The 27,887-nt window shown below is 41.5% G+C and overlaps 1 protein-coding gene and 1 long non-coding RNA gene across 2 annotated transcripts in view; both read left to right on the forward strand.

The window, feature by feature from the left end:
• Positions 1 to 27,887, forward strand: part of PGM5 (phosphoglucomutase 5) — a 190,350-nt gene that overhangs the window by 91,808 nt on the left and 70,655 nt on the right. Inside the window, exon 7 of the mRNA XM_026519317.4 lies at positions 21,733 to 21,848. Coding sequence (XP_026375102.1) covers positions 21,733 to 21,848 — 116 coding nt within the window. The remainder of the gene's footprint in view (positions 1 to 21,732; positions 21,849 to 27,887) is intronic.
• On the forward strand, positions 1,311 to 13,685 carry LOC130542342 (uncharacterized). The gene is made up of 2 exons (XR_008956829.1): positions 1,311 to 6,170; positions 6,936 to 13,685. It is a non-coding gene; the product is annotated as an uncharacterized LOC130542342 (long non-coding RNA).

Here is a 27,887-nt window from a genome sequence, read left to right on the forward strand (position 1 = left end):
TGGGATTGCGTGCACTACTTAGAAGCGTCGTTTGGATTACTTTGCAGTTGTGGGTTCATGACTGTTTCTGTTTTCAGCTGCACAGATAGTATCTTAAGCCTTTTAGTTTGGGGATGAGGTGTTTGGGGATCAAAAGCAAAATACTTGGCTTTTTGGAATGAGTAGAGTGGTGGGTATTGATGGAGACCGGGTTTCCAGGGACGTACCAACTGCAAGGTCAGACAAACTCTCTGTTTCCAAAAAGGAGATATTTAACCCCAACTTCCCTTTCTATCGAACTGAATCAAATGCTTACACATTTGTGGTTTTGGGTTAAGGAAGCAGAGGTCAAGTAGGGTTCTTGGCATCTAAGTAAAAAGACCAATTTTAGGTTACTGAAAAAGAATGCACTGGAAGGATAAGAGGTAATTCTCAGAATCAAAGGAAAAGCTAGTTTCAAAAATAATAGGGACCTGGGTGGCAGGAATTATGTATAGGCAATCTCTTCAGACAGTTGCCCTCTGGATCAATCCTTTAGTCAGGATTCAGCATGTGCTCACTCTGTGTTCAATCACATGCTTGCTCTTTGACCCAGGAAGAGGGGATCACCTTGCGGGACAAGCAGTGGAGAAGGGGGTGGTTCTACAAAAGCCAAGTTCTGTTTCCTTAAGAAAGGGCTGGATATTGGACAGGCAGAGACAACAGTTTCCAGAGCCCCCCCTGGAGAATGTGTGGATGGGTGTGGTGCAGGGAGGGGTGGGGAAGGTGTTGGATGTGATGGCAGAGCCTAGGAACTGACCCAGGACCAGAGGTCCCAGAGGGCTCTGCCATCAGCCGGCAGCGAGACCCGGGGCAAGTCAGTTACTCTGCCAAGAGCTCGGCTTTGTTTATTTAAAGAATGAAGAGGTTGAGGCATGAGAGACTATGGACTCTGAGAAACAAACTGAGGGCTTCAGAGGGGCGGGGGGTGGGGGAATGGGATAGGCTGGTGATGGGTAGTAAGGAGGGCACGTATTGCATGGTGCACTGGGTGTTATATGCAACTAATGAATCATCGAACTTTACATCAAAAACCAGGGATGTACTGTATGGTGACTAACATAATATAATTTAAAAAATTAAAAAAAAAAAGAATGAAGAGGTTGGATTAACTGTTCCCTAAGATCCCCTTTTCCTACAAATCTTAGGAGAAGTATACTTTGGGATTATATTTTTTTAGTTGGGTATAAGATAGTGTTCGATTGAACAGGATTTTTTTTTTTTTTTGAGCGTTTATAGCAGTGGTTCTCAAATGTGTGTGGGAATCTAATGGGAGTTGGGCGGGTGGGGAGCCGGCCTTGTTCAAATGCAGATTCCATGGCTCCATCCCCCCAGTGATTTGGATTCAGTTATGCTAAATGGAGCCCAAGAATCTGCATTTCAAGCAAAAAAAACGGCAAGGTAATTCTGATGCAGGTGGTCAAGTCTACAGCCTTGCTTACCAGCTGTTTGGTTCTCAGGGAACTTCTTCAGTGGAAGCTGCAGGTACTTAAAACTGTGTGAAGTCGGGCAGTTGGCATACTTCTAAAAGCCCCCTCCTGAGCCCCGTGGACAGTGTGGAGATGCTGGGGAGACAGGGATACCAGGGTGGCCAGGGGCTCACTTGCCCATGTATTGAGACGCAACCACCCAGGGCTCTTGCACTTTCTCCTCACCCCTGCTCACTCTTTCTGCCTCAAATGCAGCCATGCGACAAAGCTGTGGTGTAGAGAGACTGCCATGTGTACCGTGACGGCTTTCCTTATTGTGTGAGCTGTGTGAGAATCTTAAATAGAACATTTTCAAGTGAGGACATGCACTTGGTATCAGCTGGGTGGGATTCCTAAATTTCTGGTTTTAAGAAGATGAACGTCCGGGCTACACTTTCACATTAAATACATCTCACCTAGGGAGTTATATTGAAGGAATCGTGGTCCATTGTTTTCTGGGGTGTTGTTATTTGTACTGAACTTTCTTCCTGGGTATCTTCAAGTGCTTTTTAAAAAATATATATTATTTTTAAAATTTAAATTCAATTAATTCACATACAGTGTATTATTAGTTTCAGAGGTAGAGTTCAGTAATTCATCAGTTGCATATAACACCCAGTGCTCATTCCATCAAGTGCCCTCCCTGATCCCCATCACCTAATTACCCCATTTCCCCTCCCACCTCTCCTCCAGCAACCTTCAGTTTGTTTCCTAAAGAGTCTCTTATGGTTTGTCTCCCTCTCTGATTTCGTCTAATTGCTTTTTTAAAGTACTTGGTTTCAGTCAAGGTGGAGTTTGTAAATGGTGAAGGATATGTGCTTATATGATAAGCACATAAGATGTGCTATATGATAAGAGGCTGAATCTTTCTCTGCTAGCTTGTACGATGTGCCATTAAACCTGTAGTGGACACATTCCTTGGCAAGGAAGCATTCCTTGGCATTCTGAGGCTGGGTAGAAGAATTCGGTTATTTAGACCAGTGTGCACTGCAAATAGATGCAGAGTCCTGACCCAATGATAGTGAATTATAGCAAGGGTGATCACCGTTTAAATAGGGACATAACTTATATTTGGATATATCCAAGAAACCTGCTTGTGTATTAAATAAAAATAATAAATAGTAACTTAAAAACCAACCATTCTAGGAGGACATTACCATAGTGTTTACCTGTGGACATCATATGATTTATGATGTACAAAGCACTTTCCTGTATGTTCTAATCTCACACACCCTCTTGTCTTTGCTGGTTCCAGGCTTAGGACAGAGATTGGATGGGACACCTTGATTTATGGCTTCTAACAACATGGCTGAGGGCTTTGATAGACAGGAGGTAGGAACTCACTGTAGCTGACTGGTCCTCTGCCCTATTTCTGTGTTATGTTTCAAATGAAGTTGTCCTTTTCGGGACTGGAGGAGATTATGCTAAGTGAAGTAAGTCAAGCAGAGAAAGACAATTATCATATGGTTTCACTCATTAATGGAACATAAGAAGTAGGAAGATCGGTAGGAGAAGAAAGGGAAGAATGGGGGGGTAAACAGAAGGGGGAATGAACCATGACAGACTGTGGACTCTGGGAAACAAACTGAGGGCTTCAGAGGGGAGGGGAGTGGGGAATTGGGATAGGCTGGTGATGGGTATTAAGGAGGGCACGTATTGCATGGTGCACTGGGTGTTATATGCAAATAATGAATCATGGAACACTACTAAGGATGTACTGTATGGTGACTAACATATCATAATAAAAAATTATTATAAAAAACAAAACAAAAAAACAAATGAAGTTGTCCTTTCTTTTCAGACGCTTAATTGGTTGTATATATGCAGTGTGTGTGTGTGTGTGTGTGTGTGTGTGTGTGTGTGTTTAGTAGGGAAACAAAGGCCAGGCTGGGAGGGGGGCAAATGCATGAAGGATAAATTCTACATGTTTTTATTCTTGCTTTACTTTTCTCTTTCTCCCATACTTGGGGGGTGGGGCTCTTCATATTCTTTCGGCTTTAAGGCGTGTTGATATTTGAGAGAGGAACAAAAGTGTTTATTCTTCAGAGTTTAAAAAAAAAACTTCAGCAAGTATGCATTCTGTTCCACTTGGTCGTGTACGTCCCTTGCCAGTGAGATGAGCTTTATATTTCTCTCCCTGGTGAAACATCCCCACGTCTCCTGATCGACATTCCTCCACTCATGCGCTTCATAAATTAGCAGGGAGGGTGCCATTGTAATACTTGACCATATAAGGGGAAGAGAGGCCCCGCCGTGATGTGGTTTTTGCCCGCATGTCAGAACTGTATATACACTCGAGGCCTTTTAAGGGAACGTGGTGCGTGCAGGGAAAACATCCCAAGGCAGCCCATCCATTTTCTCCGCTACTGCAGACTTGGTGCCTGCAAGCTGTGTGTCACTTGGAAGCATAAATCACAGGGGGTTGCTGGCGCCGAGCTTGAGGGAGGAAGCCTCAGAGGACCACGCTTGCTGCCTTGAGCTGCTGGCATCTTAGTTTTCACTAAAAGCCTGTTTTACAACTTGGCCCTCTGACTTGCAGTGAGAACCGCACCCCGAACGCACCTTGGCGTTCACTTGCCCAGCCCCCTCCCAGTTATAAAGAGTTATGATGGCTGCAGCGAGGTGACCACAGCCTCCTGAAGATTTCAGATGCATCTCGTCTGGCTGTAGCATTCAGCTTGGTACCGTGGGAGGTCTCGAGTCCGGAGGGAGCTGGCTTTGAACCACAGGGCTCTCTCTTCCCAGCTCTGAGATCTTGGACCAGTTACATAACCTCTCTGAGCCCCAGTGTCTTCATCCAAGACTGGGGAACATATATGGGATCAAATTCTCTTGAAAGTGTTTAGCGCAGTGCTTGGCACATAGTAAATGCTCACTAAATGCTAGCTCTTGTGATTATTACTGTTACTGCTGGGAGGGAGCTATAGTTTTGCTCTGTGCAGCAAGTATTTCAGTCATCCCCGCTGCTCTGATCCAGTACGCTTTATGAACGGATTTTCTTTATAGGCAAAACACATCCAGAAATACTCTTAGAGGCCCCGAAGAATGTCTTGGCACAATTCTTTGTGTAGAGAGTGGATTCTGAAATCAGGCAGGTCAGGGCCTGAATCCCTGCCCGGCCACTTATCAGTTTACGGCGTTTTGGCCGAACTGCTTAATCTCTTGGTACCTCGGTTTTGTAGTCTGTAGTCTGGTGATAATGGTTGTTTAAAACCAGGCGTTTGGGTTGCCAGGGGTGGAAATGAATCACGTTAGAGCAAAGACAAACAAAGGGTTTATCGCAAACCTGTGGAGATTCCATGGAAATGACCTGTGGTTATATAACTCAGTGCCCCCACCGAGTGACATAGTGACCCCCGTGCTCTCTCAGGTCTGGTGTGGCTCAGTCTCCCTGGTAGACACCCCCATCTCACCTTCAGACTGCCCTTGTGGTGGGACCTCTGGGCTGGGCTACTTTCCCCAGATGGGCAACAAGGACTAGAGTCCTGGGAGGATTATAATAAAGCTGACCTGAGGGGGGGTGGTGGTGGCCGGGAGGTATCAATGGATCAATGTGGCGATACACCCAGCAGTGCCTGGCACTAGGTAGATGCTCACCGAATGTCAGTCCTGCTCCTTCTCCTCTCCCTTCCTCCAGAGTGAATCCCCTGCTGCTAGAGCTACAGCACCAAGAAGGGGGAGAGGAAAGAGAGCACCGGTGTCAATTCTGGCTTAACATCCAAAGCTAAGTTGGGGAAGAGGGGAAAGGAGGGGCTTCGAAGGGCGAAGGGGTTTCTATCTATAGGTACCAAAGGTTGTCTCCTCTGGCGACAACTAGTCCTCCCCTCACTCCCTTCTTTGAGTTCCACCTTATTGAGCTTTATTTCCCAGTAAACACAACAAACGACAAAAGCCCTGCATGACAGGGCAAAATGACAGGGCAAAATGAGTGTGTGCCCTTCGAATGCCCACCCTTCTAGTCTGGCAGGTCCGGCCGCAACCAATTCCAGTGATTCCCGCTGCTCTGATCCCCCACAGGGGACTTGGGGGAGACCCTTAGGGAAGCCTGTGTGTGACCTTCCTCGAGACCCCCGCACTCTCAGGCAGAGCCCTGGTCCCACCCACAGGTTTCTACGCAGCATCCAGGAGCCCCACGGTGATTTCATTAACAAACCTGTGTTGCTTGGGACTGCCTTCTTTTTCTCAGTAAGGTCAGGGATTCTCAGTGTTTTTCTATTCATAGGCATAGCCCACTCCATGAGGAGCACCTGTTGCTACCTGCAGTGATTCTTGAAGCAGGTGGGGTTCTGCCTATTAGAATCTGCCCGCCTCTGGGTTTCTGAGAACCGTATATGGTCCTATACTGGGCGTTGACATTAGGGAAGGACACAAGCCTTGTCTGTGCAGGAGATGGACGTGGACAGTGGTGTGGAAAGCGCTGTGACAGAGGGGTGGCCTGGCAGAAGAGGGCTCCTGTTGTGGTGTGCTCATGTCGCCTTCAGGGAACCTCGGGAGGGGCCTTTTCTCATCCTGGGGCTCTGCAGGTGCTTCCCAGGGCCTGAGACTTGAAGGAGCATTAGGAGTCAGCTGGCTGAAGTGAGGGAAGCCATGTCACTGAGTCATGGAAGGCAGAAAGCATAGTTTGTCTGGGAACTGCAAGCCTTTGGAGTCCTGGAACATGAAAGTGGGGAGTCTTCCTTCAAGGTAGGATAGATTCTGTCCCTCAATGCCAAGGTCAGCTATGAGTGCCCTCTGCTGGGGTTTCCAAGATCATAGCCCTTGTAGCTCACGTATAGCACCTCCCGGGGAGACAATCTGGCCAGTCCACACCGCTGGCGGGGAGTGGGTGGTGGGCGGTATTATTACCATTCCAATTTCTGAGATGTGGAAACCCTAGATAAGAAAGGATGAGTGCTGGTCTATGAGGGTCACAGAATTAAAAGTGTAAGAGCTGCGCTTTGAACCTGCGCTTGGCAGAATTCGAAGCCAGTGTGACCCTTACAGCGTAAGTAAAATTCTACAAATAAGAAATACCACTTGCTAGGAACATAGACACCTGGGCCCTAAGCAAGACCCCTATTTCAGGATATCCTAGCAGAGGGGCCTGGAAATTTCTATCTCTAATAAGTACTCCAGGTGACTGTTATTAGCAAGAAAATGTGGGAAGCACCAGCCTCTTTGGAGACGCTGCATAGTTCAGCATGAGCTGCCAAGCAAACGTGGGGGGAACTTGTCCAAGCTTAGGTACCAGGGTGGGCTTTAGGACAGTATCTGGCCACCCTGTATGTGTCTTCCTGCAAGTTTATAAACGCTCACAACACACGGAGTCCTTTCGCTACTTCTGTTTGGGTTGAAAATGCACGTTTGGTTTCATAAGCAAAAAACCCCCTCCCCCCACAACTGTCCCATTTCATCTGGCTAGGAATCTGTTACAGGTGAATGATTGTTTCTTTTTCTGACCCTTGGAAGGTTGCCTTGAGATTTGCAGAGAAACTCAGTAAGCTGCCTAGTGCCAGGTGAGTGTGCTGGGCATGCGTGTATCCAGACCTGGTTCTCCACATGGGCGTAATTAACTGCACTGGCTATTGGCAGAGGTAACATGAGCTAGCTGAGAGAATGTGGGATGGAATGTTCGGAAATAAATTTGTAGGACCTTCTGACAATGAGTATGGTATAGGCAGAATGTTGTGGGGGTAGAGTGGGAGGCAAGATGAAGCATTGTCCCTGAAACCTTGTTGTGCAGGAAACTACCTATGTTTCTGATGAGTTACACCACCCTCCCTTACCCCAACACACACACACACACACACACACACACACACACACACACAAAAGCACACACATACACACACGTGCCCACATGCCCCAGGGTCATGTCATCCTTCCTTAGCATTCTCAGCCCCGAGCCCCAGGCCTTCAGCCTTCGGGGACTTAAAGTTACAGACCTGAAAACAGTTATTAGCTCCAAGATCAAGAAAACTGCAACATCAACATGATTAACTGCCTAGTTTATTGTGGATGAAATGCAACATATTATCACTTTGTCATCAAATTCAGCATCCGAGAAATCATCCCAATGCTTGAAAATCATTTGTAGAGTGCATCTTCTCATCTTGAAAGGTTCCTCAGTGTGCATGATCAATGAGAAAGGATCGTCAATAGTTAATTAAATGAGTGACTTGTTGCCTCATCGTTTCAAAAACAAAATTAGAAAAAGCTTTTCAAGATTCTTTTGGGGCAAAAAGTAGATTTCTATGTGAGATGTGGATGTATTTTAACATGTTTGGTATGATATGGGGTGAGGCCTCACATATACGTGTATGCTCCCAGAGTTCCCCCCCACCAAATGCTATCAGGCAGGCCATATGTTTGGAGAAAAATGAAATGTGCCATTCAAAGCTGTGTCTTCAACTATTCCAAAACTGTGAAAGGCTTTTAGGTCTACTCTCAGTCATACGACCATTGAAAAGGGTATGATCTACCCCTTGCTACACCAGGAATGTGGTTAAGAGACTTAACAGCAGTTGCTTCTACGCTGCCTAAATTTGGGTGAGGTTGATGGACCCCTGCTGCATACAGTTGCACAGGATGTACACTGTGTGAGGACACCACAATCCAAGGGAGCAGTGTTCATATTGAGGATACCTAGATTTGAATATATATTATGACAGTGTATCAGCAGACAGCACGAAAGTGCTCTTTTCTAAGAAAAGCAGTGTGCTACCACACTTTTGACAGCTGGAAACGATTCGATTTTAAAGAGGGTGTGCTTTTAAGCAAAAAGGCACTTCTTGGACCATAGCTCTGGGGTGACACAGAGAGTGGTGCTCCAACTCCTCCATTCATCTCTTGTCATGCCTTCACTGTAGGCTGTGGGATCTCGACCTGAAGAGAGTTGTTCTTCACACAAGATTGCACCCCTGCAGTGGTTTCAGTGCCTAGAAGCCATCCTGTCTTCTCTTGACCCTGCCCTTCTTCTGTGATGAAGCTTCTCCTAAGCCCCCAGTGGCCTTCACACAGAATGGATCCACACACATAAACAATAAATATCCCCGAGACTCAAACTCTGAGAAGGGGGACCAGGCAGTTGAGTGGCTTTCTTATTTCCCTGGGGTGTCTCTGCTTTTCCAATTAATTTCAGGAACCCTGTGTTCTCGCCAACCTATTTTGGTCTCCATACCCCAGAGATGACCAGGAACAGGCTCTCTGAGGGAGAGTTCATGTCAGCTACGGCCGGCACTGTATGGGTCACCCTGCATGCAAGCAGCTGCTTTTCCTTCCTCCTTCCTCTTCCCCACTGGCTCCCTGGGGACTGAACCCCAGGACCAGACTGCTCAGGGGAAGGGCACATGACGCACTCAGATACCGCAGAGCCCTGCTGTCTACCACACCCACTGGCCATGGCCCTGGGCTGCCCCTCTTGCTGAGCTCAGACCTTCTTGCAATCCAGGACCTGAAGGAGTGTCTCTGCTTCCCTGGATGCCTTTCCAACTTCTTGTCTCTCAGGCCTGTTTGGGAAAGGCATCTTGCTGTGAATCCTTGACGTGACTTAAGATTATTTGACATGTTCCTTCTCCGTTGCTCTTCCAAAGTGTTAAATGGGAATAAATTCTTTTGAAGGACTCCTCTGCGACAGTCATGTAAGGAATATATTTCTTGATTCATCTCGACTGGTGTTTTCCAACAGATGCCAAATGAAACGTCAGCCCCATGAGCTGCTTCTTGTAAATATGAGTAATGGGTATCCTACTCTCTCTTTGAAGTTTTACAGTAAAATAAGTCTGTAGTTCTGAGAAATCCCACAAAAGGAAAGAGAGGCCCATTTTACCATAATCTCCTACCTGTTCACAACAAACTTAGAGCACTGAACTTGGTAAGCTAACAGACACTTGATTAGGACTTAAGTAATCAGTCTTCTCAGCCAACCCTTTGTATGCCATTCTCTCTCGAAATTCATCCACCATAACTTAATCTTACCCTGAGCTTTCAGGGGTTTCATGTACTTTCTTCCATTGGTATTTGAAAGACTTGGTTTTGGAATGTACATTATATTTTTTATTCATGTAAGAGGAGTCTGTGTGCTGGCCACATGCCTTTTCTGAAGGTCATGGCTCCTGCCAGGCAGTCCTGTCCACCCAGCTCTGTCTCTGGGTCTCTGGATTCCAGGAATGAATCCTGGAAAGATAAGAGCATTCTTGAATATGGGGTCCTTGTTAAGTGGGTGGCTGCCTATGTCTACTTGATGTGTCCCCTGATGAATGCTTATTTTCTCAGAGCCCATTTAGAGAGAGCTGCCTGATGACTGATTCTGGCTTCCTAGGAAACAGCAACCTGGGTCATCCATTAGGCTACAGGTCAGAGTTCCCCATGAGATAAACCGCCCGAGGAATGACTTGTGTGGTCTGTTGTATTCCAAAACCAGCATGGGCAGCTGGAGCTCACATTCCCAGAGGGAACCCCACCAAATCTAAAGGTCTTTGTGTCTCTGAGCAGGCATCTCCTCCTGGAATTTTCAGTGCTTTGGTCTAGAAGGTTCTTTGTCTTCTTTCTGTCAAAGAACCAAGAACTAACTCCCTAAAGTGAGCTGAAAATGACAATCTCTACTAAGAACCATATGCAGAACTGGTGAATTCTTTTCTGTGATGTTGATGGATGGGTTAGCAAGAGAAAAGGAAGGGAGAAATGCTTATACTACAGAGTATAAACACCATCTCTTAATTAAAAAGGAAGGAAGGAAGGAAGGAAGGAAGGAAGGAAGGAAGGAAGGAAGGAAGGAAGGAAGGAAGGAGAGAGGGAGGAGGGAAGGGGGGAGGGAAGGAAGGGAGGAAGGAAAGAAGGAAGGTAGGTCGGTTGGCTGGTTTTGAGTTCTGTCCATGCAAGTGGAAAGCCCTGGCTAAGAATCTTGGGAAATGCCCAGGCCAATTAATTATGACAGGCCACAGCTGGTGTACATGGGCTTGCTCTCTGCCTTCAGAGGCATAGCTATGGGACAAGAAGGTCTTCCTAGTTCTTCTGTGTTCTGGTGGCACTGGCAGGTTCTGGATGGTTCTCTGAACCTGATGGTATAGGGACTCTTCATTTAGTTATTTAGTCCCATTAATTCTTCAGAGTTGCAAATGTCTGAAACCTATTATTAGAAGTAGAAATGATATCCCACTAGGTTTTCATTTTAAACTAGTGAGGGAGAAATAGTAATTGGAATACCAGGGATCTAAGATAATATTGTAAGACAAATACATACTTAATTTCTTCTTTGTGTGTGTGTTGTTGTTTTGTTTGTCTGTCTGTTTGTTTGTTTTGCAATCTATGCATTGGGGCCCTTGAATCACAGCTGTTTATTTGCCACTGTATAAACAAACCACAGTTTGTCAAGTCCCCTACTGATGGGACATTAAGGTACTTCTGGCTTTGCTCTTTTTCTCTCTCACCAGCAGTGCTGTAATAGACATCCTTGGATCATGTCTCCTTGTGCACATTTATACCAGTTTCTCAAAAATAGATACCAAGAGGTGGGCTTGCTGGATCATAGAGTATGATTAACTCCACCAGGATTTCTCAAATTACCCTGTAAAGTGAGTGTACTAATTTATAATTCTGCCACCAGTGTTTGGGTTTCCATTTTCCTATGATGTTCCCACCAACACTTGGTATTATTAGATTTTTTCTTTTTTCTTTTTTTATACGATGAATATGACATTATGTCTGACTGTTTTAAAGTTTTCATTTCCCTGATTTACTGTGTATTTTCATATTGGCCAATTAATCTTTCTTTCTTGCGAATTGCTTAGGTCAGTTGAGTTTTTCATATTGGTTCACAGAACTTCTTTATTTAGGTTGGCTACTAATCCTTCAGTTTTATGTTTTGTAAGTATCTTATCTCAGTCTATGGCTTACCTCCTTTTTTTTGGTGTCTTTGACTAACAGAAATTTACAAATTTTAATGCAATTAAATTTATCAATCTTTTCCTTAATATTTAGATCCAATGTGTGGAATATTCTGCTCATTCTTCTTTTCCTTCTCCCTCTCATATTACCTGTGGGGATAGATTGCCAAAACTCTTTTGTCAAACTTAGACTGAAAAGATTTCAATTAATCATTTTAGGGTCAAACTTAGGCTCATAGAACACTGGGGACAAACACTGAGGTCCCTGTGGCATGCTGAAACTGAATCCAGTATGAAACACCAGAGCAAGGAACAGATGTATGCTTTGGGAAAACCGATAATGCCTTCTTATTTCAGTGTACCTCTGCTCATGGTATTATCCACAGAATGGTGATGCAGCATTATACAGATATTAGTTTACCCTGGGCTATTTCTCCCTTTAGAATGAGTATCCATTTACAGTCAGTGTGTATTTATTTAATGTCCAAGCCCAGATGTCCCTTCTCTCCTGTTTTATGATGTAGGATCAATAAGATTTGTATAATATCCTCCAGGAAAAGATGCTAATTGAATCCAGAAGACAAAAGAAAGAAAAGGTTTTAAGAAAGAGAAGTTTTGTTTGCTGAGATACGCTATCTCCTGGGTTTGAACTGTCACATCATTTCTTATTACTGTTTGTCTATAGGAGTGAGTGAATTGATTCTAAATCTTCCAAGCGTATTATATAGGCATTTAAAAAAAGCTTCAGTAAAGTGTCTACATAACCAAAAATTCAAAGCAAAACAAAAAGATAAGAAGATAATTCACTTTTTGCTGTTGGGGGAACTATCTCACTGGAATCTGAAGGACCGCTGACAATTGTCTCTATCCCTCAGCTTAGCTGGAACTCTTGGGGCTTAAAATTCACCAGCCTTAGCCTTTCAACAATTTTTCTTCTTTGATAATAATTAGAACCAGAAACAGTTTACATCAAAGTGCTTAAGCATCAAGATTGTAAACAGACACTTGTTAATTCCCAGACATAGGGTTCCAGATAATTTCCTAGCTTAGGAGAGTAAACCTGTGATTGTTTCAATTTTACATATTTTTCTCTTGGATCTTTGGTCAATTTCCCACAGCCAATTTTTTTTCTTTTAAATGATGTCAAGATCCTCAGAAATATGCCTGCCTTATGTTTCCTAACAAAACTTAAAATCTGATAAAGAAGGATCCTATTTTTCTGCCATCACACTTACCTAAAATGAAAGTGCAGAAGCTTCTAGATAGAGCAGCAAAAGCCCTTGGGTTTGGGGTCTACCTTTGTTTGTTTTACAGTTGGCCAAAATGTAGAAGTTTGAAGGGAACATGAGACCATGCAGTTTTTTTTTTGTTTGTTTGTTTTCTCCTGTAAATATTCTTTAAACGAAGTATCCATTTCCCTTTGAATTAAATGAAAAATCCAATACAAAAGACAGTGGTCAAGTGGTAATTCTGTAGGGCATTTTATAGTTGTTAGAGCCCTTTCTTTTTGTTATATACTGTCTTATTTTGATCTTTACAACCTACGACAGGCAAGGAAGGTGTTATTTAATGTGTAAGTTTTGAGGTCTAGACCAAGCTGAGATATTGCAGGGATCAGGAAAAGCAGCTCTTTGCTCAAGTTTATTATATATGTGGATGAAAAATGTTTGTGATCACCTTATTATGATAGCTTCCCATTTTATACTTATTTTACCTGAAAGTGTGAGTTGCTCCATCCAAAGATGAGTTTAAGAGGAGACTTCAGTGCCTGTGAGTTTAAGCCCTCCTCTCACAGTCCCACAGGAGCCTTTAACCAAAAGCTCTAAGTGAGAGTTTGAAAGACTAGCAAGCTTGTCACAGATCAGGACAACTCTAAGACAAAGCTTACAATCCAGAGTTCCACTGAAGGGTCTGGCTGAAGCTACTCTCTGCACAGTTGTGCCTGAGGTCACACTATTGCTTGGCTCCCTCCCCTTCTCTGTCCTACTCCCACAGCCCTTGCTCATGTCTCCTTGATAAATCTCTAGTAGCAGGATCTGTGTCTCAGGGCCTGCCTCTAGGGAACCCCATCTAAGACACCTAGATTGCTAGTACTCATTCTCTAGATCTCAGGTCAAATGTCATTTCTTAGGCATTCCTAACTATCTAGAGTTCTCCTCCAACTCCAACTGCTGAGAGTCTTTCCTTCATAGAACATTCCAATAACAATTGTATATGTGTTGGTTAGTCTTTGACCATAAGCCATGTAAGGCGGGGGCCACGTGCGTATCCCCAGTGCTTGGCATAGTAGCTCAAGCTCAATCAATAACGATTTACTAAATGAAAAAAAGAAAAAGGGTAGACCTCAAGATGGCTATTAGAAAACAAGGCCTAGCTGAATTCTGCCTAATTCATATTCGTGAGTTGAGTAGGCTGCCTTAGACATGCTTTTAAAGTGCAAACTCACACAAGACTTACCCCAGAGCAGCTCCAGCCGGCAGGGCCAGACTTCAAAGAAGGGATCTGGGAGTGAACTCATCGATGTGAAAATACTGAAGGGCTAATTCGAGGGCAGTTTTGTGAAATGTCTGCTAGACATTAACCAGCATATTCAAAATGCTATTAAACTCCATCTTCAGTAGTTTATTTCTTGGGATTAGGTAAACATAGCCAATTCAAACATGTACTTAGTCATACATACTACAGTGGGCTTTTTCTTTTAAATAAATGTTTGTGGAAGTATAATGTATATAAAGAAAAGGACGACTCAAGTCACTCAAGGACTTTTCACAAAGGGCACATTCCCATGTAACTAACATCTAGATCAAGTAACAAAACAGCACTCCTGAATCTCCCTTGTTCTCCACTTCAATTTCTACTTCCTCCCTCCCTCCGCAGAGATAACCGCTACCCTGACTTCATCACCAATGATTATCACAAATGTTACTACAGTCAAGTTAATTAACACATTCATCACAGCACATAATTACTTATTTTTTTTATGAGAGTGCTACTCTTAGCAAATTTCAAGTATACAATATGTATTACTAACTATAGTCACCATGCTGTATATTAGGTCCTCAGAACTTACTCATCTTGACTGGAAGTTTGTGCCTTTTGACCAATGTCTTCCCATTTTCCCCATCCCCTAGGTCTTGGCAACCACCAATCTATTCTCTGCTTCTGTGAGTTTGACTTTTTTTTTAGACTCTGTATATAAGGGATACCGTGGAGTATTTTTTGTTCTCTGCCTGGCTTATTTGACTTAGCAGAATGCCCTCCAGGTTCGTCCATGTTGTTGCAAATGGCAGGATTTCCTTCTTTTTTATGACTGAATAATAGTCAGTGTATATATATATACGCACACACACACCACATCTTCTTTATCCATTCATCTGTTCCGTTGACAGACATGTAGGCTGTTTCCATATCTTGACTATTGTAAACAATTATGCAGTGAACATGGACGTGCAGATTATCTTTTGAGATCCTGTTTTCATTTGCTTTGGGTATATACCCAGAAGTCAGATTGCTGGATCATATGGTAACTATTTTTTAATTTTTTGAGGAACTTCCATATATTTTCAATGGTGGCTGTGCCAATTTACATTCCCATCAACAGTGCACAAGGGTTCACTTCTCTCCACATCCTTGCCAGCTCTTATCTATTGTCTTTTTTTAAATAGCCATTCTAACAGGTGTGAAGTGGTATCTCATTATGGTTTTCATTTGCATTTCCCTGATGATTAGTAATATTGAGCATCTTTTCATATATCTGTTGGCCATTTGTATGTGTTCTTCAGAAAAATGTGTATTCAGATCCTTCACCCGTTTTTTTATTAAATTGTTTGTTTTCTTGTTATGGAGTTGTAGGTGTTCCTTATGTATTTTGGATATTAACCCCTTATTGGATATAGGGTTCACAAATACTTTTTCCTGTTTCATAGGTTGTCTTTTCATTTTGTTGGTAGTTTCCTTTGCTATGTAGTAACTTTCTGGTTTACGTAGTCCCACTTGTTTATTTTTGCTTTTGTTGCCTGTGCTTTCAGTGTCCTACCCCAGAAATAATTGCCTAGACCAAAGTCAGCGACTAGTTTTGTCTACTTTGAATTATTTGTAAATTGAATCATACGGTATATATTCCTCTGTGCTGACTTTAGCTCAATGTTATATTTATGTGATGCATTCATGTCTTTCTGTGTAGTGGTAGCTTGTTCATTTTCTCTCTTCTATGCTACTCCTTTGTGTAAATATGTCACATAAATAAATCTGCCATAGTCAGTACTGATTTGCATTCCTTTAGCAATAGTGAATTCCCTATCTTCACCAGCACTTGGCACTACCACTCTTTTCAGCTGGTGTTATGGGTGTGTAGTCTTATCTCATTGTGGTTTTAATTTGCAGTTACATAATCTTTACTGATAGCATCTTTCATATGCTAATTAGTCAATTAAATATCCTCTTTTACAAAGTGCTTGTTCAGAACTTTTTCCCAAGACTTTTAAAAAAAGTTATCTGCCTTTTTTACTGATGTATAAGAGGTTTTTTTAAGAAAAGATTTTATTTATTTATTTGACACGAAGAGAAAGCACAAGCAGAGGGAGTGGCAGACAGAGGGAGAGGGAGAAGCAGGCTCCCTGCAGAACAGAGGGAGCCTGATACGGGGTTCAATCCCAGGACTCTGGGATCATGACCTGAGCTGAAGGCAGTCACTTAACCAACTGAGCCACCCAGGCACCCTGTATAAGAGTTTTAAAATGTAAACTGCATATAAGTCTTTTGTTGAGTGTATGCGATGCAAATATCTTCTACTCTTTGCTATTGGGGGCTTTTAAAAATGGGGCTAAGAGTTCAGTGTGTAGAAAATAGTCATGAGCCCTGCTTGGCTTTCAAGAAAGTGGACATTTGAAGATAAGTCAAAAGAAGAGGACCCTGGATCTTGTTCTCTTTAAGTCTACTGTAGCTTTGTTGAAGTAGGATTCCAAGAGCAGCTGGGTATGCTTCATATGCTTGATATAATCAATCATTTTTTATTTGGCTATTCTCTCACGTGCTGAAAGAGAGTCATTAATCATTGATATTCCAGTAGAGTGTATCAACATAATGATGTAGTACTGTATGATTAGGTTAAGAGATATTTGAAGAACGACCATAGCTGTGCACTGTGCTGGAGGCACAAAGATGTCTATGGCAGCGCCCCTTAATTTGGTAAGCTTTTAGGGCACTGTTAGGATGCTTTTGTATCTCTTCTCTTGTTTGATCACATGAGGGTAGGGTGATGGCCAGAGTGGTGAAATAGAAAAATGTATTCTCCTGCTCCTCAAACCTTTGATTTTCAGTTAGTCATTGCCCTAAATCTATGAGATCTTTATTCCCAAGAAATGCCTTGGTCTCATCCTGATAACCCTGCTAATTAACATCTTGTGAAATTCTCGTTCTCAAAATGACAAATTTAAATAAAACACGTGGTGGGTGCCTGGGTGGCTCGGTTGGTTAAGCACCTGACTCTCGTGATCTCAGGGTGCTGAGACTGAGCCTCTTGCGTGGCTCCATGCTCAGCACAGAGTCTTCTTGGGATTATCCCTCTCCCTCTGCCCCTCCCTGCCCCCCGCTCACTTTCTGTCTCTCAAATAAGTGAATAAATAATCTTTTAAAATAAATAAATTAAAAAACATGCAGAAATGACTTAGTTATATTTTTAGGAAACTACAAGGAAAAAAAGACCATAAAATAGAGATACTTTGCCCCCTGCTATCCATTAACACCCCTTAAATAATCGATATTAGTCAACTGAAATCATACCAAATTTATTAAGGGTAAAACTGACGGTGCGAAATTACCCTTAAACATTGAAGAGCTATAACAGTAGGTAGGATGTACTTCCTGCCTCAAAGAACTTCTAAGACAGTGGTAGTGATAGTAGTGTGCATATGTGTGTGGAAGAAAAGTGTTAAGGATGTGATAACATCCGCAATGACAACATGAACGTGAAGACCTATACCAAGTGAGAGGAAACATAGTAGCAGGAAGGGTTACTTTGGATTGTTTGTAATGATGAGGAAGGGTTATATTGATTAAGATAATGGAACTGCTACTACAATACAATATTCTCAGACATCAAAAGTTAAAAACAGGGGTGCCTGGGTGGCTTAGTCCATTAAGCCTTTGGCTCAGGTCATGATCTTAGGGTCCTGGGATCAGGTCCACATCGGGTTCCCCCTGACTTGTGGGGAGTCTTCCTCTCCCTTTCTCTCTGCCTGCCACTCCCCCTGCTTGTGCTCTCTCTCTCTGTGTCAAATAAATAAATAAAATCTTTTTTAAAAACCTCTTACACATCAGTAAAAAAGGCAGATGAACTTTTTTTTTTAAATTCTTGGGCAAAAGTCTTCAACAGGCACTTTCTGAAAGAGGATATTCAATTGACTAACTAATCGGGCTCCCTGCTCAGCGGGGAGTCTGCTTCTCCCTCTCCCTCTGCCACTCCCCCCACTTATGCTTTCTCTGTCTCAAATAAATAAATAAATAAATAATCTTAAAAAAAAAAAGTTAAAAACAAGTGTTCCTAATTGGTGGTTGATTCTGCTCCAAAAGGCAATTTAGAGACCTAGATTCTTCCATACGGTGGGTCTACCATCTTCAATGTATAGCTTCCAGGTTTGCTGGGCTTGTCTACTGTAAGCTGGCAGAAGGAGAAAGAACATGGAGGATGGGAAGTTTTAATAGCCAGATCTGAAACGGGTATATGTCATTTCCACTCAAGTACCATTGGCTGGAACTCCACCATGTGGCCCCAGCTAACTGGGGGGGGGGGGGGGGGGAGGTTGGGAAGTATAGTCCAGCTGTGTGTCCAGGAGAAGAGATGGGTTTATTGGTTACCTAGCAGCCTTTGCCACAGGCTTCATGGTGGCAGGGCATTTAAGATAGGTCTTGAAGCAACATGAAGGATTTCGACAGAGATTGGAAAGGATTAATCCAGGTAAAATGAAAAGCACGAAGAAGAACTCAAGAGTAGCCAACAACAGCAAAAATGAGAGCACATATTTGAAAAATAAGAGATGGTCCAGTTATTAGGAGCTTATAGTGACTTTCATGAGAGAAACTTTAGGAAGATAGGTTGAGGCTGTTTCCAACCTGAAGCCACATTTTTAGAGGTTTAAAAATGAACCACGAGAGACTATGTACTCTGGGAAACAAATTGAGGGCTTCAGAGGGGAGGGGGTGGGGGATGGGCTAGCCCAGTGATGAGTATTAAGAAGGGCACGTATTACATGGAGCACTGGGTGTTATACGCAAACAATCATGGAACACTACATCAAAAACTAAGGATGTACTGTAGGGTGACTAACATATCATAATAAAAAAAATGTAAAAAAAAAAAACCCCAAAAAACAAAAAAACAAAAAGAAAATCACAGAAAAGGTTACATCCACCATAGTTCTTTTTGTTTCTCCTCCTCCTCCTCCTCCTCCTCCTCCTCCTCCTCCTCCTCCTCCTCCTCCTCCTCCTTCTTCTTAAGATTTACTTATTTGAGACAGAGAGAGAGCATGTGCAAGGAGGGAGGAGGGGCAGAGGGAGAGGGAGAAATAATCTCAAGCAGACTCCATGCTGGGCGTGGAGCCCCCCACAGGGCTCAATCTCAGGACCCTGAGATCATGACTAGAGCCGAAGCCAAGCGGCAGAGATTTAACTGCACCACCCAGGCGCCCCTGTTTTGTTGTTTAAATACCAGAACTCAATTCCCATTTGCAGGAAAATTGTAGTTGGGCTGATTTTCTTTTTTTCTTCATACTCTGGTCCTTCCTAGGACGTGAACTCTATGTTCGTCTCCAACACATGGCGGCAGCGCTCATGAGGGGTGAAGACCCTCAGCACGAGCAGCTTCATTTTAAGTTTTCAGAAAATCTCTAGGGGGTCTCCTGCCAAAAACCAGTCTAGAGCATGATATCTGCTGAACGCTGTGTTTGGGATGGATCCCAAGTCCAGCAGAGGGAGGAGGGAGGGGAATTCCTTTCTGACTCTAGGGCACAATCAGCTAATGCTCAGGATCCCGGAATTTAATTACCCATATTGTTATCTTAGCTTGCATAGCTGCAACTGGGACTTACAGTTGTAGAAGTATCCGGTCCTTTAAAATCCAGCCTCAGCCCTCAGCCTGGTGACCTCCTGACAGTGATTAATTGGGAAGGGTGGGAGCAAGGGAAATCCTTTCTCCTCCCTTCAGATCTGCCAACTTGGCTTCCAACCTACAAGAATGTTTTAGCCAGAAAATATACATCCCCACACTCTCTGCCCTTTTTCTTACCCTTACATCTACTCCATGTTGCACATTCTATTTGGTAATCATATGCATTCATATTTGCTAAATTAATTTGACCTAGGCTTTACTATGTGCTGATTCTGGAAAGCTTCTGTGTGAATTATTCCTGCTTCCTTCAGCTTCTGACAATGAAATTAATGGCTGTGAAAATTTACATTTGATCTACAATTTGGGGAGGATTTATTTCATTGTTCCTACCAGGATATAAGTACGATTGAGTATCTTTCTTAGCCCATTAAAACAACAATAACAACAGAACCTTTGATGTAATACCCAAACATCTACAAAGTGCTTCTTTTCAAAGCAAACTTGAAAGGGATTTAGCATACAATTTTTCAAGATCCTGAACACATCAGTTATATTTGGATATTATGGAAAGGTGTTCACTTTCCTGTGGCAAGAGTTTCTAGATTTTTTTTTTCTTTAACTGGCCACAAAACAAACCTAAAGAAATCATTGTTACATTGTGTCCTTTGTCCTCTGTGCACCTTTCTTCCTCTTCTTCGCCAGGATGCCCTCACTGGTTCCTCTCCCTGGCCACCTCCAGCACTTATAGCCTTTGAAAAATTAAATCTTACTGGTGGTAGGCATTTGGTGTTTTTGCTTTTTGGTTGCCTGCATGTGGGGAAGCTGAGACTCTTCAGGTCAATGGTACAGTACCAGATCATTCCCCAACATACTCTGTGATCTACATACCTCTTAAAACATTTGGGCAGACAACATGGTATATTGGAATGGAACGTGAGCAGAAATTAAGCAGACTTGGGTCCAAATTCTCTCTTTGCCTCTTACCTCTGTGAAAGCTTAAACACAACACTTGACCTCTCTGATCCTCTCTGAGCCTGAATTGTGACAGCACTGATTAGTTTTAGCTGTTCTTGAAGTTTATCTAAGTGGAACAATACAGTCTATATTTTCTTGCTCCCAGTTGCTTTTACTTGATGTAATGTTTGTGAGACTCATGCAAGTTGTTGCATGTGGCAGTAGTTTGTTCGATGAAATTCATGGTAGTGGATTTTATGTCACAAATCATCTGTCCATTCTACTCAGTAGACTTTTGGTTTGTTCAGTTCTTATGAATTGTGATTTTATGATCATTTTGGTAAAATCTTGTGTGTATATTCTGTTGGGTAATGTCACACACTGGGTTCCCCAGGTAGCAGCCCTGAGAGAGGTTTGCTTGCAAGAAGCTCATTCCTTTCTACCATCAACGCCAAAGCTGTCTTTAAGATCAGTACCTAAGAGGGAGCAAGGAAGGGGAATTGGAAACCATGAGAGAAGTTGGGACTGCACTGTAGTCACAGCAAAGGTCTCAGCCAAAGTATGGGGAGCTCTCCAGCTGAAATGGTCCCACAGAGTTGTGCCAAATAGCGGCAAGGAGGCTAGACCTTAATCAGACCGCATTTACCAGTCATTGAATATGGATTGACCCCGGAAAGGAAGCATGATTTTGAGTATAACATCTCTCTTTGGTAGAGAGTGGGGGCCACATCTGTGAGCTGTTAGCCATCAACATTTCTAGATGCTGGTAGAATGAGGGTTCCAATCCTGAAAGTCCTAGTGTGTGTGTGTGTGTGTGTGTGTGTGTGTGTGTGTGTGTGTGTGTGTGTTGGCAGTGAAGCAGAGCTATATACCACAGTGTCCACTACACATCATTAGTAATTTCTAGGAGTTGAATTGCTGGTTCGTAGGATATGTATATATTCATCTTTAGTAGATACTGTTAAACAATGTTCCAAAGTGTTTGTTTCCAAACTCCTTCTTAATTTAGATTCTGAGATCCCCAAGTGGGATCTTACCATGAAGATAAAGGAACCTTTATAGAAGGGAAACATAAATGTGAGACTATCTTATACATTAAGTTAATATTTTCTAGATTATGGGGAAAGCAAAACTGAGAACCACTGGAATAGACTCTTTATCATTTTCTCCTTATGGCTTAACATCCTGAAAAATGTCAACACTGTCCAGAATATTCTGAAATCTAGTTATGGAGTTAATAAATTCTATAGACTTCCTTCTGTGCTGAGAAAAGAAAGGAGAAGAGATATATGAATTGACTGTTGCCTTGAATTTAATTTTTCAGAGTGGCCAAATCAATGAAGGTCCCTGTATATGAGACCCCAGCGGGATGGAGATTCTTCTCCAATCTGATGGACTCAGGACGGTGCTCTCTGTGTGGAGAAGAGAGCTTTGGCACTGGTAGGTTTTGCTGGGGTGATGTCACTGGAGAGGGTGGCTGTGGCTGCAGCACTGCACTGTGTGACTCCAGTTTGGAGATCTGCGACCCCACTGTGAATCAAAGACCATGGGAAGAGATAATTAGAGGAAAAAAATCAGAGAAACCTGGTGGGATATGAGCTATGATACACTCATCTCTTCTGTCCACTTTTTTCTCTTTTTTTAAAAAAAAATCCACTTTTGGATCATATGGTAATTCTGTTTTTAAGTGTTTAATGAACCTCCACACTCTTCCATAGTGGTGGCACCAGTTTGCATTCCCAGGAGCTGTGCCTGAGGGTCCCCCTTTCTCCACATCCTCACCAACACCTGCTGTTTCTTGTGTTCTTGATTTCAGCCATTCTGACAGGTGTAAGGTGACATCTCATTGTGGTTTGGGTTTCCATTCCCCTGATGATGAGTGATGTTGAGTATCCTTTCATGTGTCTGTTGGCCATCTGTGTCTTCTTTGGGAAAATGTCTATTCAGGTCATCTGCCCATTTTTAAATCAGATTGTTTGGGGTTTTTTGGTGTTGAGTTGCATAAGTTCTTTATATGTTTTGGATATTAACCCCTTATCAGGTATATTATTTGCAAATATCTTCTCCCATTCAGTAGGTTGCCTTTTTTGTTTTGTTGATGGTTGCCTTTCCTGTGCAAAAGCATTTTATTTTTATGTAGCCTCAGTAGCTTTCTTTTCCCTTGCATTAGGAGACATACCTAGAAAAATGTTTCTGTGGCCAATGTCAGAGACATTATTGACTGTTTTCTCTTCTAGGATTTTTATGCTTTCAGGTCTTACACTTAGGTCTCAAATCCATTTGGAATTTATTTTTGTGTATGGTGGGTATTTAAGAAGATGAAAACACTAATTGGAAAAGATATATGCACCTCTGTGTTCATTGCAGCATTATTTACAATAGCCAAGATATGGAAGCAACCTATGTGTCCATTGACAGAGGAATGGATAAGGGAAGATGTAGTGTGTGTGTGTGTGTGTGTGTGTGTGTGTGTGTGTGTGTGTGTGAGATGGAATATTACACAGCCATAAAAGGATGAGATTGTTCCATTTGCAACAACATAGATAGACCAAGAAAGTATGCCAAGTGAAATGTCAGACTGAGAAGCATAAATACTATATGATTTCATTCATATGTGGAATCTTAAACATAATTGCTTTTTGGCCTTTTGGCTAAGATCAAGTGTGGAATCTAAAAAACAAAACAAATGAATAAAAAACCAAAAAGCAAAATCACCAAGTGTCTTATCCATAGATGAATGGATAAAGAAAATGTGGTATATATGTGTGTGTGTGTGTATATATATATGCACACAGTGGAATATTACTCAGCCATAAAAAGAATGAGATCTTGCCATTTGCATCAACATGGATGGACTCAGAGGGTCCAAGTGAAATAGGTCAGTCAGAGAAAAACGAGTACTGTGTGATTTCACTTATATGTGGAATTTAAGAAACAAAACAAATGAATAAAGAAAAAAAGAAATAAACAGACAAACAGACTCTTAAATGCAAAGAGTAAACTGGTGGTTGTTAGAGGGGCAGGGGAGGTGGAGGGATGGGCAAAATAAGTGAAGGGGAGTGGGAGATCCAGGTTTCTAGTTATGGAATGAGTAAGTCATGGGGATGAAAAGCACAGCATAGGAAATATAGTCAATGGTATTGTGATAGTGTTCTACGGTGGCAGATGGTAGCTATGCTTGTGGTGAGCGCAGCATAATGTATAGAGAAGATGAATCACTCTGTTGTGTACCTGAAACTAATGTAACGTTGTGTGTCAACTGTACTCAAATAAAAAATATTCTAGAATTTCCATTTCTTTACAAAAGTTTCTAATATGGCAATTTTAAAAGTTTTATGAGAGTAGAGAGGATATCACTGAATCCCCATCTGCTTATCACCCAGTTTCAATCATCATCAACTCATGGCCGGTCTTGCTTTATCTCTACCTTCGTCTAAGAGGCGAGCTCTCCTCTCTGGTTCGTGTGACACAATCCCTGGCCCGAATCTTTAGTATAAAGGCTATTGAGAAAAAATATATAATTCCACAGTACCATTATCTCACCTAAAATGTTAAAAATTCATTTCTTTTTTTCAGTATTTTGAAGATGTTATTTCATTGTCTTCTGGCTTGCATACTTCCTAAGAAGGGTTCTTGTCTCAGTTTTTGTCTCTGTTCCTCTGTGTTTAAACTCTTCCCAACCCCTACCTCTTGCTGCCTTCAATATTTTCTTTTTATGTTTTGTTTCAACAGTTTAATTATAATATATCTAGGTGCTGGTTTTTGTCTTTAACCTTGCTTGGGGTTTTGGGGATTCTTGGATCTATTGCTTATCGGCTTTCATTAATTTTAGAAAATTCTCAGCCTTTATCTTTTTAAATATTTCTCCTTCCTGTTTCTCTCTCTTCTTCTTCTGGGGTTCTGATTACACATGTGTTAGATGATTTGTGACCATATGTTGTCTCAAAGCTCTTTACACATACTGTTTGGTTTTATTTACTTTTTTTTCTTTTGTGTTTCCATTAGGTAGTTTCTATTGTCATTATCTTTAAGTCATTGATTCTTTCCTTAGCTGTGTCTAATCTTTTGATGAGCCTAGGGAAGGAATTCTTCATTTCTGATACTGTTTTTTATTTCTAGCATTTCTCTTTGACTCTCATAATTCTCATCTCGGTGAGAAAATTCCCCATCTGTTTATATATGTTGCTTATCTTTTCGTTCATTCGATCATTTAACATATCAAACATAGTTATTCCAAGCTCCCTGTCTGTTATTTCTAATATCTAGTTTATCTCTGACTCTGGTTCTCTTGATTGCTTTATCTCTTGATAAAACAATGGTTTAGTCTTTCTTGCTTTTTGTGTATCTCATAATTTTTCATTGAATGCTAGACAGTATGTATATAAGAACAGTAGAGATTCAGGTAAGCAATATTTATTTATAGAAATGGACATACCACTTCTTTTATTTAAATTAATCTAGTCAGGAGTTGAGCTGGGTTTGGGTTTTATTGTTTCTATTATGATTTTTAGTGTTGCATAGGGTTCAAATTCTTCCAGAAGTGGGATGTTTTTACTGTGTGCCAAAAGCAAAGATGGAGTGCTGTAGGAGATTTTTCAGTGTTTCTGTTTAATTTGCAGCTTTCAATAATGACTGCATGTCTGTGATACAAGATAGACCTCTATCGTCAGGTGCTTGATGCTTCTCCAGTGGCAGCAGACCTCTGCTTAGTATTGGAAGTAAGATTCTGGGCCCAAAAAGGTTTCCTACCCTTTCCCAAGGGCAGAGAGTTTTTCCTTCAATCCCTATTCCAGTAACAATGGATTTTTGCATGGGTTCTTGGGATGAGAAAGTTTGCAACTTGTATATCCAAAAGTGTAAACATTTTGTTTCCTATGAAAGAAAGGTTTGGGGAACTGGAGGGGCTTCGTGCTAGTCTCTCAGCAGCTGATCATTGCCTGCCTGCCGGCACCACTGGGTCTCCCTCTCTGTTTCCAGTCTTTTCTGTGAGCACCCAGTGAAGGTTTCTGGGAAATAACTTGGAAATATGTCCCTTGTATCTGGGACTTCAAGCAATTTTAAGCCAACATGATGGGCTATACTTGGCCTTTAAGAATTTTTGAAACTCTTAAGTGACTCCTTAGTTTTCACTTGTATGGAAGCATCCTCTTTTTCTTGTGATCTGCCAAAGGGGAGATGGTTTTGTGTCCGATTGCTCCTTGAAGGAGCTTGTCACTTTTTGGAATTCACTTACTTTATCGCCTTATGCCCTCGTATTTCTAATGAGTTCAAGAAAAGTTATGATTTTATAGGTTTCCTGTCCTTTTCTTATTACTGGGGTAGGAGAGGCATTCTCTTATAGATTTTAACACCCTAAACAGAAAGGCAGAAGTGGAGTGCCAAAAGTAATTTCTTTATTATTATTATTATTATTATTATTATTATTATTTTTATATGTTATGTTAGTCCCCGTACAGTAGTACATCATTAGTTTTTGATGTAGTGTTCCCTGATTCATTATTTTCGTATAACACCCAGTGCTCCATGCAATACATGACCTCCTTAATACCCATCAAAAGTAATTTCTTAATACTTTCTCCTATTCTCACCCCTTCCTTAATAGTTCATTTTTTTCAATTGGGATCCAAAACATCTTACTTTATAACTGGTTGATATCTCTTAAGTATCTTTCAATCTGCATATCTCCTTTCACGTGTTCTCTTTCTAATTTATTAATTGAAGAAACTGGGTCACATGTCCTATAGAGCTTTTAACAGCTTTGATTTTAATGTTTATATCCTCATTTTTCTTTCTAATTTCTTTGGTTCTTATATAAGGAGAGGCTATTGATTAATATGCCTTTTCTCTCCTTTGCAACCACCTTAGCACATTCTAGTATTAATTACAGCATTTTCTTTTCTAAAATGTCTATAATCTCTTATGATTTTTAAAAGGTATACAGTCATATAATCTGTGACTAAAAGATTTTTTATGTTTACTTTTTTAATATTTTTACCCTTTATGTCATATTCTTATTGCATTAGGTACAATCTTCAGAATTATATTAAATAATGTGATAATTCATGATTTTAATGGAAATGGATTTAACATTTTACCATCTGTTTTGGTGATTGCTTTTTAAAATTTTTAAAAAAGATTTTATTTATTCATTTGGGGGGGGCAAAGGAAAAGAGAGAGGGAATCTCAAGCTGTGTGCTGAGTGCAGAGCCCTATGTGGGGCTCGATCTCATGACCCTGAGATCATGACCTGAGTGGAAATCAAGAGTCAGGCACTCAACCGACTGAGCCACCCAGGCACTCTGGTGATTGCTTTTTAATGTTGGTAAAATCTCTATAAGGTCTATGTAGATATTTTTTTCCTATTTTCATTTTTATTAGAACCTTGTAGGAACAGCTGCTGGATTTATCAGGTGTCCTTTCAGAATCTAGTGATATACTAATACTTTTCTCTCCTTTATTATGAATGTCATAAAATATCATGATTGACTTGCTGATATCCAACCATCCTTGAATTCCTGAGAATAAGTCCTGTTTGGTCATGCTTAAACAGATTGCAGTAAAACCACTCGAACTGGTTATAACAACAGTATTTCAGGATATATTGGGATTCCTGAAGAAATTTTATTCTGAGGAATTTTCCCCTTACCTACTCTAGTGGCATTTCAGTTAATGGTCTGGGAGGGATAGTGTGCATTTTTGTTTCCTTGGGAAAGCAGAGAACATATCAAGATCTCTCAAGTGCTATTGTTTAGACTCAGAATGTATGGCTAGTAGTTGTGCTTATGTCAGTCTAAGCCATGATACCTTCTCCAATAATACAGTCTAGCAACTGGAATGGAAACTGGAAAGCCCAGGTTATCCCTCCCTCTCTCTTTGTCTTTATAAGCATTTATTGCGCACTCACAATATACCATATATTCACAGGCTTTAACATTGAAGGATAAAATATTACATGCATAAACTATATTATACCCTTAGTAAAAAATATGTGCTTACTTTAATTTAATAAACATTTATTCAGTACTTACAGAGTACCAGGCACTGTACTGCATGGCATTTAGAATACAAAATGCTTCTGACCATACCCTTAAGAAATACAAGATCTTTGGGTACATCATTAGAAAGATGCACAGATTCCTAGATGACTGTTCTGCAGCACAGAAACATTAAATTTCTATAATAGAGGAAGAGAAAAAATGCTGTGGGAGATGAGAAAATGCTTTGGGACTGGAGGTTCAAAGCAGACTTCAGGAAAGGGATGGAAGCTGGGCTGGTTCTTAAAGAATGGGAAGGATTTGTAGACATAGAGATGAAAGGACCAGGCCCTGCCAGATGGAGGGAGCAATGCCAAGAAAGAAATAGAGGTTGGAGAGCAGGGGACATGTGTTGCAAGTAGCCAGTTGTTCAGTTTGTTTAAAGCAGTGTTTTCCAAATATGAATCAAGACTCATTTGAGGTCAGGAGATTAATAAAATGTCAT

This window comes from Ursus arctos, unplaced genomic scaffold (assembly GCF_023065955.2).
Source record: "Ursus arctos isolate Adak ecotype North America unplaced genomic scaffold, UrsArc2.0 scaffold_33, whole genome shotgun sequence".
In the NCBI taxonomy this organism is placed as follows: Eukaryota; Metazoa; Chordata; class Mammalia; order Carnivora; family Ursidae; genus Ursus; species Ursus arctos.